This window comes from Lepidochelys kempii, chromosome 13, assembly GCF_965140285.1.
Source record: "Lepidochelys kempii isolate rLepKem1 chromosome 13, rLepKem1.hap1, whole genome shotgun sequence".
Classification (NCBI taxonomy): Eukaryota; Metazoa; Chordata; order Testudines; family Cheloniidae; genus Lepidochelys; species Lepidochelys kempii.
In genome coordinates, this window is record NC_136392.1 from 1,451,745 (window position 1) to 1,465,854 (window position 14,110).

Consider the following 14,110-nt stretch of genomic DNA (forward strand, 5'->3'; position numbering starts at 1 on the left):
CGCCCTCCACCCCCCCACACAAATTCACTCTCCTGCTGGTGATAGCCCATCCAAAGTGACAACTCTCCACACAGTGTGCATGACAATCAAGTTGGGCCATTTCCTGCACAAATCCAGGTTCTCTCACCCCCTCACCCCCCTCCCAAAAACCACACACACAAACTCACTATCCCGCTGGCAATAGCTCATCCAAAGTGACCACTCTCCCCACAATGCGCATGATAATCAAGGTGGGCCACCCCCAGCAAATCCCTGCTCATCCAAAGTGACCACTCTCCCCACAATGCGCATGATAATCAAGGTGGGCCACCCCCAGCAAATCCCTGCTCATCCAAAGTGACCACTCTCCCCACAATGCGCATGATAATCAAGGTGGGCCACCCCCAGCACAAATCCCTGGATTTGCTGGGGGTGGCCCACCTTGATTATCATGCGCATTGTGGGGAGAGTGGTCACTTTGGATGAGCTATTGCCAGCGGGATAGTGAGTTTGTGTGTGTGGTTTTTGGGAGGGGGGTAGGGGGGTGAGAGAACCTGGATTTGTGCAGGAAATGGCCCAGCTTGATTGTCATGCACATTGTGTGGAGAGTTGTCACTTTGGATGGGCTATCACCAGCAGGAGAGTGAATTTGTGTGTGGGGGGGTGGAGGGCGAGAAAACCTGGATTTGTGCTGGAAATGGCCCAACTTGATGATCACTTTAGATAAGCTATTACCAGCAGGACAGTGGGGTGGGAGGAGGTATTGTTTCATATTCTCTGTGTGTATATAAAGTCTGTTGCAGTTTCCACGGTATGCATCCGATGAAGTGAGCTGTAGCTCATGAAAGCTCATGCTCAAATAAATTGGTTAGTCTCTAAGGTGCCACAAGTACTCCTTTTCTTTTTGCGAATACAGACTAACACGGCTGTTACTCTGAAACCTGTTTCTTTAGAGTAATCCATTAGGTGGGCTCCATTTCATTTTTTTACACACAGACTTCTGTGGCCAGTTCGAATGACCTGCAGAACATTCAAAGCTGTGCTGTCAGGGACTTTTGGTACTCATTTAAAGATGTCATTTCTCTGGCTCTGCATCCTTTCTGAAAGCTGAGGAGGAATGTGAGGCTGGAAGTAGGAATCTTTGTTTTGTTCACATCACTGCTGAGAACTAATCTTTGTAATTCAGCCTTTCCCTGCAGGAATTGCTACATGGGATGGTGCAGGAACTCTGGCTAGGGATGAGGGAAAGGTAGTTCACAGCTTCTTCAGGCTCCCCCTGCAGGAGCTGGTAACATATGGTCTGAAGATGGATCACCGTGGAAATGAGAAAATGGAGACAGTGCCCTATACCTAGTGTAGCTTAAATAAGACCTCTAACTTTGAAACAAGAACTGCAACCCTTGGAAGGACATTAAAACTGACAGAGCAGTGTGGAGATGGGGGAGGTGCCTCTGTTTGGGAGAGGACTGGAGCACAAATAGAAAGGAAATGGGCTCAGGCTGCGATCTGTGTCTTTCTTGTCAGCGATCGTTGAGAACATGGCAGAGTTCCGGCCAGAGATGTGTACGGAAGCTGCGCAGCAGGGCCTCATGCAATGGTTGCTCAAGAGACTGAAGGTGAGTTTATTCCTCTTTCATCCTTCAAGAGGTATCAGAATAATAAGCAACAAGCCAGTGACCTGGAATCTGCTGCATTTCAGGTGATGTCTGGCATAAATACCAAAAGCCCAGGGCTAGTAGTATTGACTCTCCCATTTAATGCAGATTTCACAATTCCTTACATTTCTCCTTCCCTTCCACTCCCAACACCTGTGAATGCAATAGATTTCAAGCCTTCCCTCTTCCAGGCTGGAAAATGTGCCTCTTGAATTTTTTGTGGAGCACCAAAAATTGGAAGAACATACTTTTGTATGCTAGCACCTGTGGATGGGGCTTAGGGAGTCTGTGGGGAAGTGTTCCAATTTGAGTCTCAGGCTGGTAGAGTTTCTGTAATAATTTGTGTTTTCTGAGACTTTGCTTTTTTGTTTTTCTCATGTGTTCTGTTTGGTAAATATGGCCCTGATCCTGCAACAAGAGCCCATGTAGATCAACCCTTGTGCCTGCAAGAAGCCCCATTGATACGACCAGGACTCTGCGTGGGTGTAGTAGTCACCCTGATGTCTGCAATTGCAGGGATCGGGGCCTATGTTAGTAATTTTAACTTGTTAAGGCTCCAAACTCCCTTCTGTGTAACTATTAGGATGTGGTGGGGAATGTTCTCTGAATAAGAAGGATCTGTTTTTTGTTTTGATTACACTGTTGCCAAGAAATAAACCCAGACCACTGGTACCACATGTTAACGTTCTCCACTGCTGTTACGCACTAGCAAGCACTTTTTGTCTTCTGAGTCATGCGTGTTCCTCCTGGTAATGCTGGTGGACAATTAAAGAAAAGGCAGCCTTGTTAGCTGCTTCTGCAGAAAAACCAGTACGGGGTAGGAAGGGGAAATAAATACCTCAAAGGAAGAGCCAAGTACTTAATCCTTTGCATGCAAAGGAGTGTTTGCCCAAGACCCACCTTGGGCTGGGGTAAGTTTCAGAAGGATTCAGTGCTTGGATGCCCACAAGGAAAATGCTGAGATGATGTTAACCTTGAAGAGTCTATTGAAAACAATGGAGAGCGCATGCAAACATCCCGTATGAAATAGCAGGTGAGTCTCCCTTCAGAAGGGGCTTGTGGGGGTGCTGTTGCAGCCAGTGAGCTAACAGCCCTGTTCATGCGCTGAGGGCATGCTAGTGGTCAAGCCCTTGCCTTTGTCTCATTCAGAAGATAGCACCTCCAGCAGTGGAGAACTCCCCCGCCCCGCCGCACAGAACACCTTAGTAGTCAAAAGGTAACTGAACCACAAAATATATTCCACCAATTGCATAAGTGCGCAGATGTTCCTCTGTGTCCCTTACGTAGCTGTTAGCAGGAGTAACCTATAATTTCTGACTGCAGGTGGTAACATAATTATGTTTCGTTTGGCTAAAAACAAAAAAAAGTAAAGCTAATTGTATTCCAGGCAAGTATGTACTAAATGCAGACCTACTCTCTACTATGTAATTACTCTGACAGCTGAAAGACTTAGAAACTTAGGAAAGCAAAATAATCAGCACTTGGATTCCCCTGGTTAGTGCAGCCAAACGTGAACGCTGACAGCCTGGAAAGCCTGGTGCTGAAGGCAGGCATTGTCTTCATTCTGACCTGTTTTAATTTCTGCAGGGTGTGAGTGCAATGTGGTCAGGCAGTGTTCACTCTTGCTTACAGCTGTCATTGTGGGAAGGTTCACACTAATGAAATTTTATTCAGTGACCTTTGCTTTTGGCAGTACTTGGCTGATTTGAACGTTTCTGCCACCGCAGACACGCGCCTGCCCCCTCCCATTGCTTCAGCATTGGATGGGAAATACCTTCCTTGCTTTGTGTGGGCGTTTGGTTCTCTTTTTTTGTTGTCAGTGAGTGAGCCCTCAGTCTGTTAAGTTGCATCGCAGTCCTCGAGAGCGTGTTGCTGATTTATTCCCTGAACACATTCAGGCTTCTTTTGAGCCAAATACGTTATCCCTTTGCATGCAAACAGATGTGCTGATCCAGGACCACATCTTGGGCTGGGATAAGCATAAGAAGTCTTTGTCCAGTCAACACCTGCAAGCCTGTTTTTCCCAAGAAGTGGCTTTGGTGAGTTAGTAGATAGTGCCGGTTCCAGGAGAAGAGTATTAAGCCAGTGCCTCAACATGTGGTAAGGGCTCTGTGCTGCTGGAGGTCCCATCCTCAGGATGGGACGTAGAACAAAGGCTCTGGCCAAAGGTCACTAAAGAGACCTGGCTCTTTCACAAGAGTAAAGATGTGTGAGCTCTGGTTTTCTGACTGTATTCTAACTTGGTTAATTGCATTCTGTCCATCAAAACGCCCTCAAGAGGAGAAGCTATGTTTTACTTGCTCATAAAAATTGTATTGTGTTGCTAGTGTACACTGTGTGTCTCACCCAGGAGTGTGGGTAAGAGACAGACTGTTATTTCACAGTGCCTGTCTCAACAGGGAGTTGGAATGCACCGGTTTCATTGGTTACTGTTACAGATGGCCCAGAATGGCTGCCATGCTCCATCTCCAGAGCTGGCAGATTGGTACTGAGAACTGCAGTCTGTAGAGCGGTTTGGGATCTTTCTGGGGAAAAGGCTTAGTGTAAACAGTACATTGAAACTCCTTGGTGCATTCTAGTTTCCATTAGTGTCATTTGATATTAATCTCTCTTGTTCTTTCTAATGTGGCAACGGACTGAGTTGACTGGTCCAGAGGACACCTTGCGTAGTGACTGCTCCCTTAGTGAAGCTGCAGGTAGCTGTGTATGGCAGGCAGAGAGTGGCTGGTGCAAACACTATTTTAAACCTAACCCTTTTTGTGTTACTACTTTTTTCTCTGTGTACAAGGGAAGATTAATGGCCAGACAGTGGAAAGTAAAAGCCCTAAAGGAGGCTGCCTGTTTTGTAAATGCCTTTGGTGAACTGACCCACATTAGTGCTTCTGAACTGCTACTGTCCAGTCTGTAACTGTTCCCTCAAATGAAACTGCCTGGTAGGTAAAACTGGGGAGTTAAGCATGATTCATGATCCCAGTCCAAGGGTCTTGCCTTTCTTCCAAGAAAGAGTTCTAGCCTGTTCGCTTTCATCATGTCCGAGTGACTGGAGTGTTACTGCAAGATGTGGGATTGAGACCCAGAGCCCCGATACAGTCTGGACCATGGCAGTGCAAGTGTCTTGCCTGCTGCCCTGCTTGATGCATCTCAGGCCCTTGTCAGGGTGTATGAGGTCAGCGTTTGCCACTGGGTAGCTTTACTGTGATTCATTTGACCCTAATTTAGTTTCTGGTGAGGTGGGTGTACGTTGTTCACAATGGGGTGAGGATACGTGCACACATACCTACGTATAATCTTTATTTCTGTAGGTGTGTATGGAAAATCCTAACACATTTCTCCCCATAAGCAACCAGGGGCAGGCCATGTTCAGCTTCGCGGTTTGTAGACTTTGCTAGGCATACTTGATTACGCAAGCTTTTGCCTCTGAAGATATCGGCAAGGATCAGAGTTGATCTGATTTTTTTTTTTTTTTAAATCAGTGAGAAGAATTAATTTTTTTTCTTGGCACTGAGTCAGATTGTAAGATTATTGCTGTTTGTGTTTAGTTTTAATCGTTGCTCATGTGTTGAGTGATCTGCTTAGCACATTCTCTAAATCAAAATAAACACCCAGAGCAATGCCCCTGATGGGTTTCTCATCCTTGTTTTTTCCAACAGGCAAAGATGCCTTTTGATGCCAATAAGCTGTACTGCAGTGAGGTGCTGGCCATTCTGCTCCAGAATAATGATGGTGAGATGCAGCCCTGCTATTGATATTCTGTTAGGATAGGATCCAGGCTTGTTTCAGATCATGACAGCACTCTTCTGCCTCTGGCTTCCCCTTGCTTTCTCTGTCTCTCTGCAGCTTTTGTACTCTGTCAAGCTGTATTGATTTTGTTTGCTGATGTATCAGTGTTAGACGGCTGTAAAATCTGACAGTTAGCTTCATTTTTTCCTCTCTTTTTTTCTCCTCTAGACAACAGGGAATTGCTTGGGGAGCTGGATGGGATCGATGTGCTGCTTCAGCAGTTATCTGTGAGTAATTCATATGCTTCTGGTCTGCCATTGAGAGACTCACTGATTGGGGTTGAAAAGAGTGGTGAGCAAAAAGAGTAACCGGAGTGGAAGAGATGCTAGGTATTGCTCTGTCTTGGCGTCTTGTATACATTGTAGCATTATAATGCTCGCTCTTCAGCACTTTCATAGTACTTTAGAAACTTCCACCGGGAGCTCACCCTCTAAGACAGGTGGGGGTTGTCCCCATTTTAGAGATGTGAGTACTGAGGCATGAAAGAAGTTAATGGTTTACGTAAAGCCACATAAAGACTTGAAGATAAAGCGAGGATTAGAACTCGGGTGCTCCTGGCGTCCTCTGCTCCGTGCACTAGACCGCATTGCCGGTTTACCATTTAAGGGGGTTTGTTCAGGTTTGTATCCTTAATGACTTCTTGTTTGCTGAAGTGATGGTGAGATGCGTGGGTAAGGTCTAGGGTGCTGCTGTGCAGGCTTATATTTGCTTCACTCAGCAACTGCTTCTGGTGTTCACTATCCAGGACTGTTCAGCTGTATTGTAGTCATGTGAGGCTTGCATACAGGGAAGGTTTGAGGAAGAAACTAAGCAAAAAACAAGGCATAAAGACTAGTGACAACAGGGGAGGCCCTGTCTTTGGGGTGCAGAAGAAAAAAATCATAGGAAAAACTAATGATTGGTTGGGAGGAGGTCAGGAATGGCATAAGTGACTATCAAGGGGTGCTAGTGGGGTGGTGGTAGGGTGACTATTTCAAGTGATCATAGATTTCTTTAGTACACACAAACAAGCACAAAGAGGAGGTCATCTGAGTACACAGTCAGCAGTAGTTATGCCTCTGGTAATCAGCTGTAACCTCATTGTGCTGTAGGTTAGGTAACCAACCTGTTCCCGTTTTTCCAGCACTTCCTCCTGTTGTGCTTTCGATCTAATCCCATTTGTTAGCAGCCATTTGGGACGTGGCAATAACAGTCAGCCACGCCACATGGGGTGAGAAAGGAGCAGAGATATGAGGGGTAATACACCGAGGGGGTGGTTGCTACCATTACAGTTGCAGGCTTATGCAAAATTGTAATTTACAAGTTAAACTCTGAAGTTTTGCCGTGCAAAATGTTAATTTGCGTTTGATGTCAGTGTCCATATGCAACCAAGTAAGGGCTTACATTTTTTTTGTCCCCTTTGGCATGCAGGTGTTTAAACGACACAATCCAAGCACGGCCGAGGAGCAGGAAATGATGGAGAACCTGTTTGACTCTCTCTGTTCCTGTCTAATGCTGAGCTCCAACCGTGATCGCTTCCTGAAAGGGGAGGGGCTACAGCTGATGAACCTCATGCTCAGGTACAAGTATCTGACTTCTTGACCTCATTCATACTTAACCCCAACAACACATGCACGTGTGTCCAGACATCTCTGTCCTCATGTTCTGCCTTTTCTCTTTTCCTTCTGTTTTACTTGGATCTTCTCAGATCTATAAATCCTCTTCCTAAAAAAGCCAAAAAGAAAAACCACACACTCTACTACTATTCACCGGCAACCTCTCTGCCACAAGAGGAGTTGGAAAAACGTCCAGCGGTGCCAACGAGAACAACTGCTAGTGAAACAAATTGGGTGGTGTATCCCTGCCAGCTTTTCGCTAAATGCACCTGTAATTAATCCAGGTACTAATCTGGAGGACACATTCCTTTTTGGGTGATACCCCTTTGTCCCAACACAATACTCCCCTTTGATATAGCCAGAGATTCTTAACTTTGTGCTTGTGTCTCCATCCAGTCCCTCTCTCGCAGCTGAATATCTCACTGATATAATGCTCCATCCATCTCACATCCCTGATAGGTCTGTGTAACAATCCCAGTTCTGAATTTTGTGCACAAAAAGTGATATTTATTTATTTACTTATTTATTGGTGAAACTTCCCCTAGTGAGGCATTATTGAGATAAAGTAGCTGCTGGAAGATGCAAATATAATTCTGTCCTGGACAGACAACCAGGTGAAAGGACACTATAGGTCAGCCCACTAACCCACTGAGAATTTGGACTCCTACAAAGACAGACTACAGGTTGTGGGGGCCTCTGAATAGAGTGTTTTTCTTTGTATCCAGATGTTATCCTCGCAACATTGATTGACCACGTTGGTAGGTGGGGTTTTTTTGTGAAAACTGAGGTGAAACTGCTTTTGGGAAATGGATATAAATGTGCATTTCCTATCCATGTACGTTTTGTGTCACACCATAACTCTCCAGGCCTCCTCCCCACCTCTTTGCTGGTGAAGTGTATCTCCTCCAACTTGACCTGGGCTCTGCCCAACCCTTGCAATTGCATGTTGAGGAGGCTGTCTGTCCAGTTCCCCCTGGTGCGGTGAGCTGCCTGTGGAGGCTGCTAGCAAATGCCAATGAGAAATGATGTATTCCTGCAGTGTATGGCTGGGTAATGTGCAGCAGTGGGGAACTGAATAAATAACCAGAAACGTGGATTGTTCAGATAGGAATGCTGTGTTTTCTTAAGGCTAATTAAAGAAAAACTCCAAAGCGAACGACAAGGGGGAAGCTTCCCCCTGCCTCTAGGTTGTTTCTAATACTAAGTGGCTAGGCTAGTCTTGCAGAACTAAATATATGGAGTACTTGTGCCATATGGGTGGGAATTACCATTTGGATTTTTAATGGCTTTTTTTCCCTTTTTTGGACTGTGATGTTTACCATCCCCTTCGCCAGGATCCCAGCTGGAAAGCTATGACAAGGGGAAATTTTTTCCCTTGACACTTTTCTTTTTTTAGTGGCCATAAAAGAGCAATGAAGGACAAAGCACAATTAAACTGCCAGCAACATCTGTGGTGTTGCTGCAGCCTCTGAAAGGAGTTGCAGTTTTGGAAATATGGCTCCTTATCCGAAGTGGAGCAGGGTGGAGTGGTGAAAGGGGAAAAGTAGGACTTATCAAATCTTGAGCTCTGGATCTGCACATGTTAGTCAATGATAACGGGGACTGGATTGCCCTTGAGGTAGAGCCTTGAACTATTCAAATCCAGTACAGGTCAACAGCAATCAGAAATCATTGTCGTCTGGCTGTTTGACCTGGCAACAGGAGCTGGTGTTCTGCCTGATTCCTTCTAGACAGATGCTCACATCCCCAAACCACCATCACACGTGGCATCGATTTGTCTCCTTGTTGCACATTTCAGAGGGAGCAGTGACTGGCTGGGCCTGTAGAGCGAACTACTCACCATTCACTAAAAGTGGTTCCTGCAGGTCAAGGTTAAGGGCACCGAGTGGGAGCTTTTATTGCTGCTACCTTTGCTTTGTTTAACTTTCTATGGGCTGGGAGTCCGACCCTCTCACTAACTCTAAAATAATTAGTTCTCTCTTAAAGGATATAAAAGAACTTGAACATACTCAGTTCACTCTTTCTGTGCTGTGGACATGTTCTATGATTCTCAATTCTAATGCGTGTTTCTTAACACCTTTTTGGTATGTTTTTTAGGGCTGTCAAGCAATTAAAAAAATTAATCGCGATTAATTGTGCGATTAAACAATAATATACCATTTATTTAAATATTGTTGGATGTTTCCTACATTTCCAAATATATTGATTTCAGTTACAACACCCAATACAAAGTGTACAGTGCTCACTTTATATTTCTTTTTGATTACAAATATTTTCACTAAAAACCGAAAGAAATAGTATTTTTCAATTCACCTAATATAAGTACTGTAATGCAATCTCTTTATCATGAAAGTTGAACTTACAAACACAGAATCATGTAAAAAAACAAACTGCATTTAAAAACAAATCAATGTAAAACTTTAGAGCCTACAAGTCCACTCAATCCTACTTCTTGTTCAGCCAATTACTCAGACAAACAAGTTTGTTTACATTTGCAGGAGATAATGCTGTCCTCTTCTTGTTTACGTCACCTGAAAGTGAGAACAGGTGTTCGCATGGCACTTTTGTAGCAGGCTTTGCAAGATATTTACGTGCCAGATGCGCTAAAGATTCATATGTCCCTTGATGTTTCTACTGCCATTCCAGAGGACATGCGTCCATGCTGATGATGGGTTCTGCTTGATAGCAATCCAAAGCAGTGTGGACCGACGCATGTTCGTGTTCATCATCTGAGTCAGATGCCACCAGCAGAAGGTTGATTTTCTTTTTTGGTGGTTTGGGTTCTGTAGTTTCCACATCAGAGTATTGCTCTTTTAAGACTTTTGGAAGCATGCTCCACACCTCGTCCCTGTCAGTTTTTTGAAGGCACTTCAGATTCTTAAACCTTGAGTCGAGTGCTGTAGCTATTTTTAGAAATCTCACATGGGTACCTTCTTTGCGTTTTGTCAAATCTACTGTGAAAGTGTTCTTAAAACGAACAATATGTGCTGGGTCATCATCTGAGACAACTATAACATGAAATATATGGCAGAATGTGGGTAAAACAGAGCAGGAGACCTACAGTTCTCCCCCAAGGAGTTCAGTCACTAATTTAATTAACGCATTATTTTTTTAACAAGCATCATCAGCATAGAAGCATGTCTTCTGGAATGGTGGCCGAAGCATGAAGGGTCACATGAATGTTTAGCATATCTGGCACATAAATACCTCGAAATGCCAGCTACAAAAGTGCCATGCGAATGCCTGTTCTCACTTTCTGGTGACATTGTAAATAAGAAGTGGGCAGCATTATCTCCTGTAAATGTAAAAAGACTTTTGTCTCTTAGCGTGGTTGAACAACAAGTAGGACTGAGTGGACTTGTAGACTCTAAAGTTTTACATTGTTTGTTTTTTAGTTCAGTTATGTAACACAAAAAAATCTACATTTGTAAGTTGCACTTTCACAACAAAGAGAATGCACTACAGTACTTGTATGAGGTGAATTGAAAAATACTATTTCTTGTTTATCATTTTTTACAGTGCAAATATTTGTAATAAAATAATATAAAGTTAGCGCTGTCAACTTTGTATACTGTGTTGTAATTGAAATCAATATATTTAAAAATGTAGAAAAACATCCAAAATATTTAACAAATTTCAATTGGTATTCTATTGTTTAACAGTGCGAGTAAACCGCGATTAATTTTTTTGAGTTAATTGCGTGAGTTAACTGCAATTTACAGCCCTAGTTTTTTTTTTTGTTAGTTTAGTGTTCATGACAGTGCAAAAATAGCAGAACACATCTGAGCATGGCCAGGGTCTTCATCCAGCCAAGCACTTGAAGCGCTTGAAGTCCATGGAACTTACTACACGCCTGCTTAAAGCTGTTCATGCTCTGGATCGGGGTCCTAGTGCCTACTTGCTATTCTGAAGTTTCCTCTGCTGGACCTCTCTTGAGCAGATATGCGGAGCATTGCTGCTTATCATTGTTTGGATCTGGGGCTGTGGACAAACCTCCCGTATCTACGACACACAACTATGTGTGTATCATTTGACTACTTAACTTAGGTCTTCGGAATTGCAAGGCTGTGGTGCTGAGCCCAAGTGTGTCTTAGCACACTTAGAACCCATAAAGCTAGCTACCAATTTGTTTACAGTCTCTGACTGTAAAGGAGACCAAAGGAGAATGGATAATATTAGTGCTAAGTGCCCTGGAAATACACTATAGGTGATGGCTTTGTGTAAAATGGATTTTAACTAGCCTGTCTGGTAGTGAGTGTTGGTGGTAGGTGTTGGGAGAGGGAAAAGACTCCATTTTGGAGAAGAAGCTGAAAGGAAAGAAAAGGTATCTGAATGACCCAGACATTTGTAACCACTCACAACTCCTACGATGAAGGACTATTCACCTGCGCAGATAAGGGGGTGGCAGAAGATATAAGAAGTCTGCCCTTCCAGATCACCTTCCATCCAAGGATTGCAAAGCACTGTACATACTAATTAAGCGTTGAAACCTACCTCTGTGAGGTGTGGGGAAGTATTACTGAGAGCACCTCTGCTGCGGTTTTGTGGCTGCCATCAAGGAAGAGTGAGGAAATGTGTGCTGTGGCTCCAATTAACCAGACGGTGAGTATTTACGCAGTAATCCTTAATCCTTGGGAGTTCCCATGAGCTAGGCTGACAAATCTCACAATTGTGCAGTTTTCACCAGTGAGACAGTGCTGCTAATGCAGGAATTGTGTGTGATCTAACATGGTAACTGCAGAAACTGCATGTCAGCACTGCCAATAAAGAACTAAACATTCCAGTCCGTTGTCTTCAAACCTTCACTAACGAGAGGAAGGAGCTGGCAAAAAGGACATAACTGTCTGCTAAAACTGAGGAAATATAGCAACCCCACACAGGGTGAAATATTGTACACTTCATTCAGTTCCTTGAAAGGATCATGGAGAAGCACTTGCGGTTTTGTCTTTATTTATAGTGACAGAATTAACACTTGTCCCCCAGTCTCTGCTTTTTATTAAGATGAAGGGAACATAAGAATGGTCACACCGGGTCAGACCAAAGGTCCATCTAGCCCAGTATCCTGTCTTTCAACAATGGCCAATGCCAGGTGCCCCAGAGGGAAGGAACAGAACTGGTAATATCAAGTGATCCATTCCCTGTAGGGACACCATCCCTGCACCATCCTGGCTAATAGCCATTGATAGACCTATCCTCCATGAACTTATCTAGTTCTTTTTTGAACCCTGTTATAGTCTTGGCCTTTACAAAATCCTCTGGCACAGAGTTCCACAGGTCAACTCTGCGTTGTGTGAAAAAATACTTCCTTTTGTTTGTTTTAAACCTGCTGCCTATTAATTTCATTTGGTAGCCCCTAGTTCTTCTGTTACGAGAAGGAGTAAATAACACTTCCTTATTTACTTTCTCCACACAAGTCATGATTTTATAGACCTCTATCATATCCCTGCTTAGTTGTCTCTTTTCCAAGCTGAAAAGTCCCAGTCCTATTCATCTCTCCTCATATGGCAGCTGTTCCATATCCCTAATCATTTTGGTTGCCCTTTTCTGAACCTTTTCCAATTCCAATATCTCTTTTGAGATGAGGCGACCACGTCTGCATGCAGTATTCAAGATGTGGGCGTACCATGGAGGCAATATGATCTTTTCTGTCTTATTATCTATCCCTTTCTTAATGATTCCCAACATTCTGTTCACCTTTTTGACTGCCACTGCACATTGAGTGGATGTTTTCAGAGAACTCTCCACAATGACGCCAAGATCTTGTTCTTGAGGGGCAACAGCTAAGTTAGACCCTATCATTTTATATGTATAGTTGGGATTATGTTTTCCAATGTGCATTACTTTACATTCATAAACGTTGAATTTCATCTGCCATTTTGTTGCCCAGTCACCCAGTTCTGAGATCCTTTTGTAGCTCTTTACAGTCTGCCTGTGACTTAATTATCTTCTGCAAATTTTGCCACCTCACTGTTTACTCCTTTTTCCAGATAATTCCAGTATGTTGAATAGGACTGGTCCCAGTATAGACCCCTGGGGGACACCACTATTTACCTCTCTCCATTCTGAAAACTGACCATTTATTCCTACCCTTTGTTTCCTATCTTTTAACCAGTTACCAATCCATGAGATAACCTTCCCTCTTATCCCAGGACTGCTTACTTTGCTTAAGAGCCTTTGGTGAGGGACCTTGTCAAAGGCTTTCTAAAAATCTAAATTCACTATATCCACTGCATTCCCCTAGTCCACGTGCTTTTTGACCCCCACAAAGAATTCTAGTAGATTGGTGAGGCATGATTTCTCTTTACAAAAACCATGTTGACTCTTCCCCAACAAATTATGTTCATCTATGTGCCTGACAATTTTGTTCTTTACTATAGTTTCAACCAGTTTGCCCGGTACTGAAGTCACGTTTACTGTCCTGTAATTGCCGGGGTCACCTCTGGAGCCCTTTAAAAAATTGTCGTCACATTAGCTATCCTCCAGTAATTTGGTACAGAAGCTGATTTAAATGATAGGTTACAGACGACAGTTAGTAGTTCTGCAGTTTCACCTTTGAGTTCCTTCAGAACTCTTGCGTGAATACCATCTGGTCCTGGTGATTTATTACTGTTTAGTTTATCAGTTTGTTCCAAAACCTCTTCTAATGACACCTCAATCTGGGACAGTTCCTCAGATTTGTCACCTAAAAAGAATGGCTCAGGTTTGGGAATCTCCCTCACATCCTCAAGGTTGAAGACCGATGCAAAGAATTCATTTTTGTTTCTCTGCAATGGCCTTATCTTCCTTGAGTGCTTCTTTAGCATCTCAGTCGTCCAGTGGCCCCACTGGTTGTTTAGCCGCTTCCTGCTTCTGATGTACTTAAAACATTTTTTGCTATTACTTTTTGAGTCTTTGGCTAGCTGTCCATCAAATTCTCTTTTGGCCTTCTTAGTTATATTTTTACACTTCATTTGCCAGAGTTTATGCTCCTTTCTATTTTCCTCTCTAGGATTTAACTTCTACTTTTTAAGGATGCCTTTTTGCCTCTTGTGCTTCTTTTACTTCGTTGTTTAGCCATGGTGGCTCTTTTTTGGTTCTCTTACTTATGTTTTTTAATTTGGG

At 43.5% G+C, this 14,110-nt stretch overlaps 1 protein-coding gene across 2 annotated transcripts in view; it reads left to right on the forward strand.

The window, feature by feature from the left end:
- The window catches only part of CTNNBL1 (catenin beta like 1), a 112,526-nt gene that overhangs the window by 43,631 nt on the left and 54,785 nt on the right, over nucleotides 1–14,110 (forward strand). Inside the window, exons 7-10 of one of the 2 annotated variants that reach the window (XM_073308594.2) lie at nucleotides 1,504–1,595; nucleotides 5,285–5,357; nucleotides 5,583–5,641; nucleotides 6,825–6,973. In XM_073308594.2, coding sequence (XP_073164695.1) covers nucleotides 1,504–1,595; nucleotides 5,285–5,357; nucleotides 5,583–5,641; nucleotides 6,825–6,973 — 373 coding nt within the window. The remainder of the gene's footprint in view (nucleotides 1–1,503; nucleotides 1,596–5,284; nucleotides 5,358–5,582; nucleotides 5,642–6,824; nucleotides 6,974–14,110) is intronic. The other variant, XM_073308595.2, reaches the window with a different exon arrangement.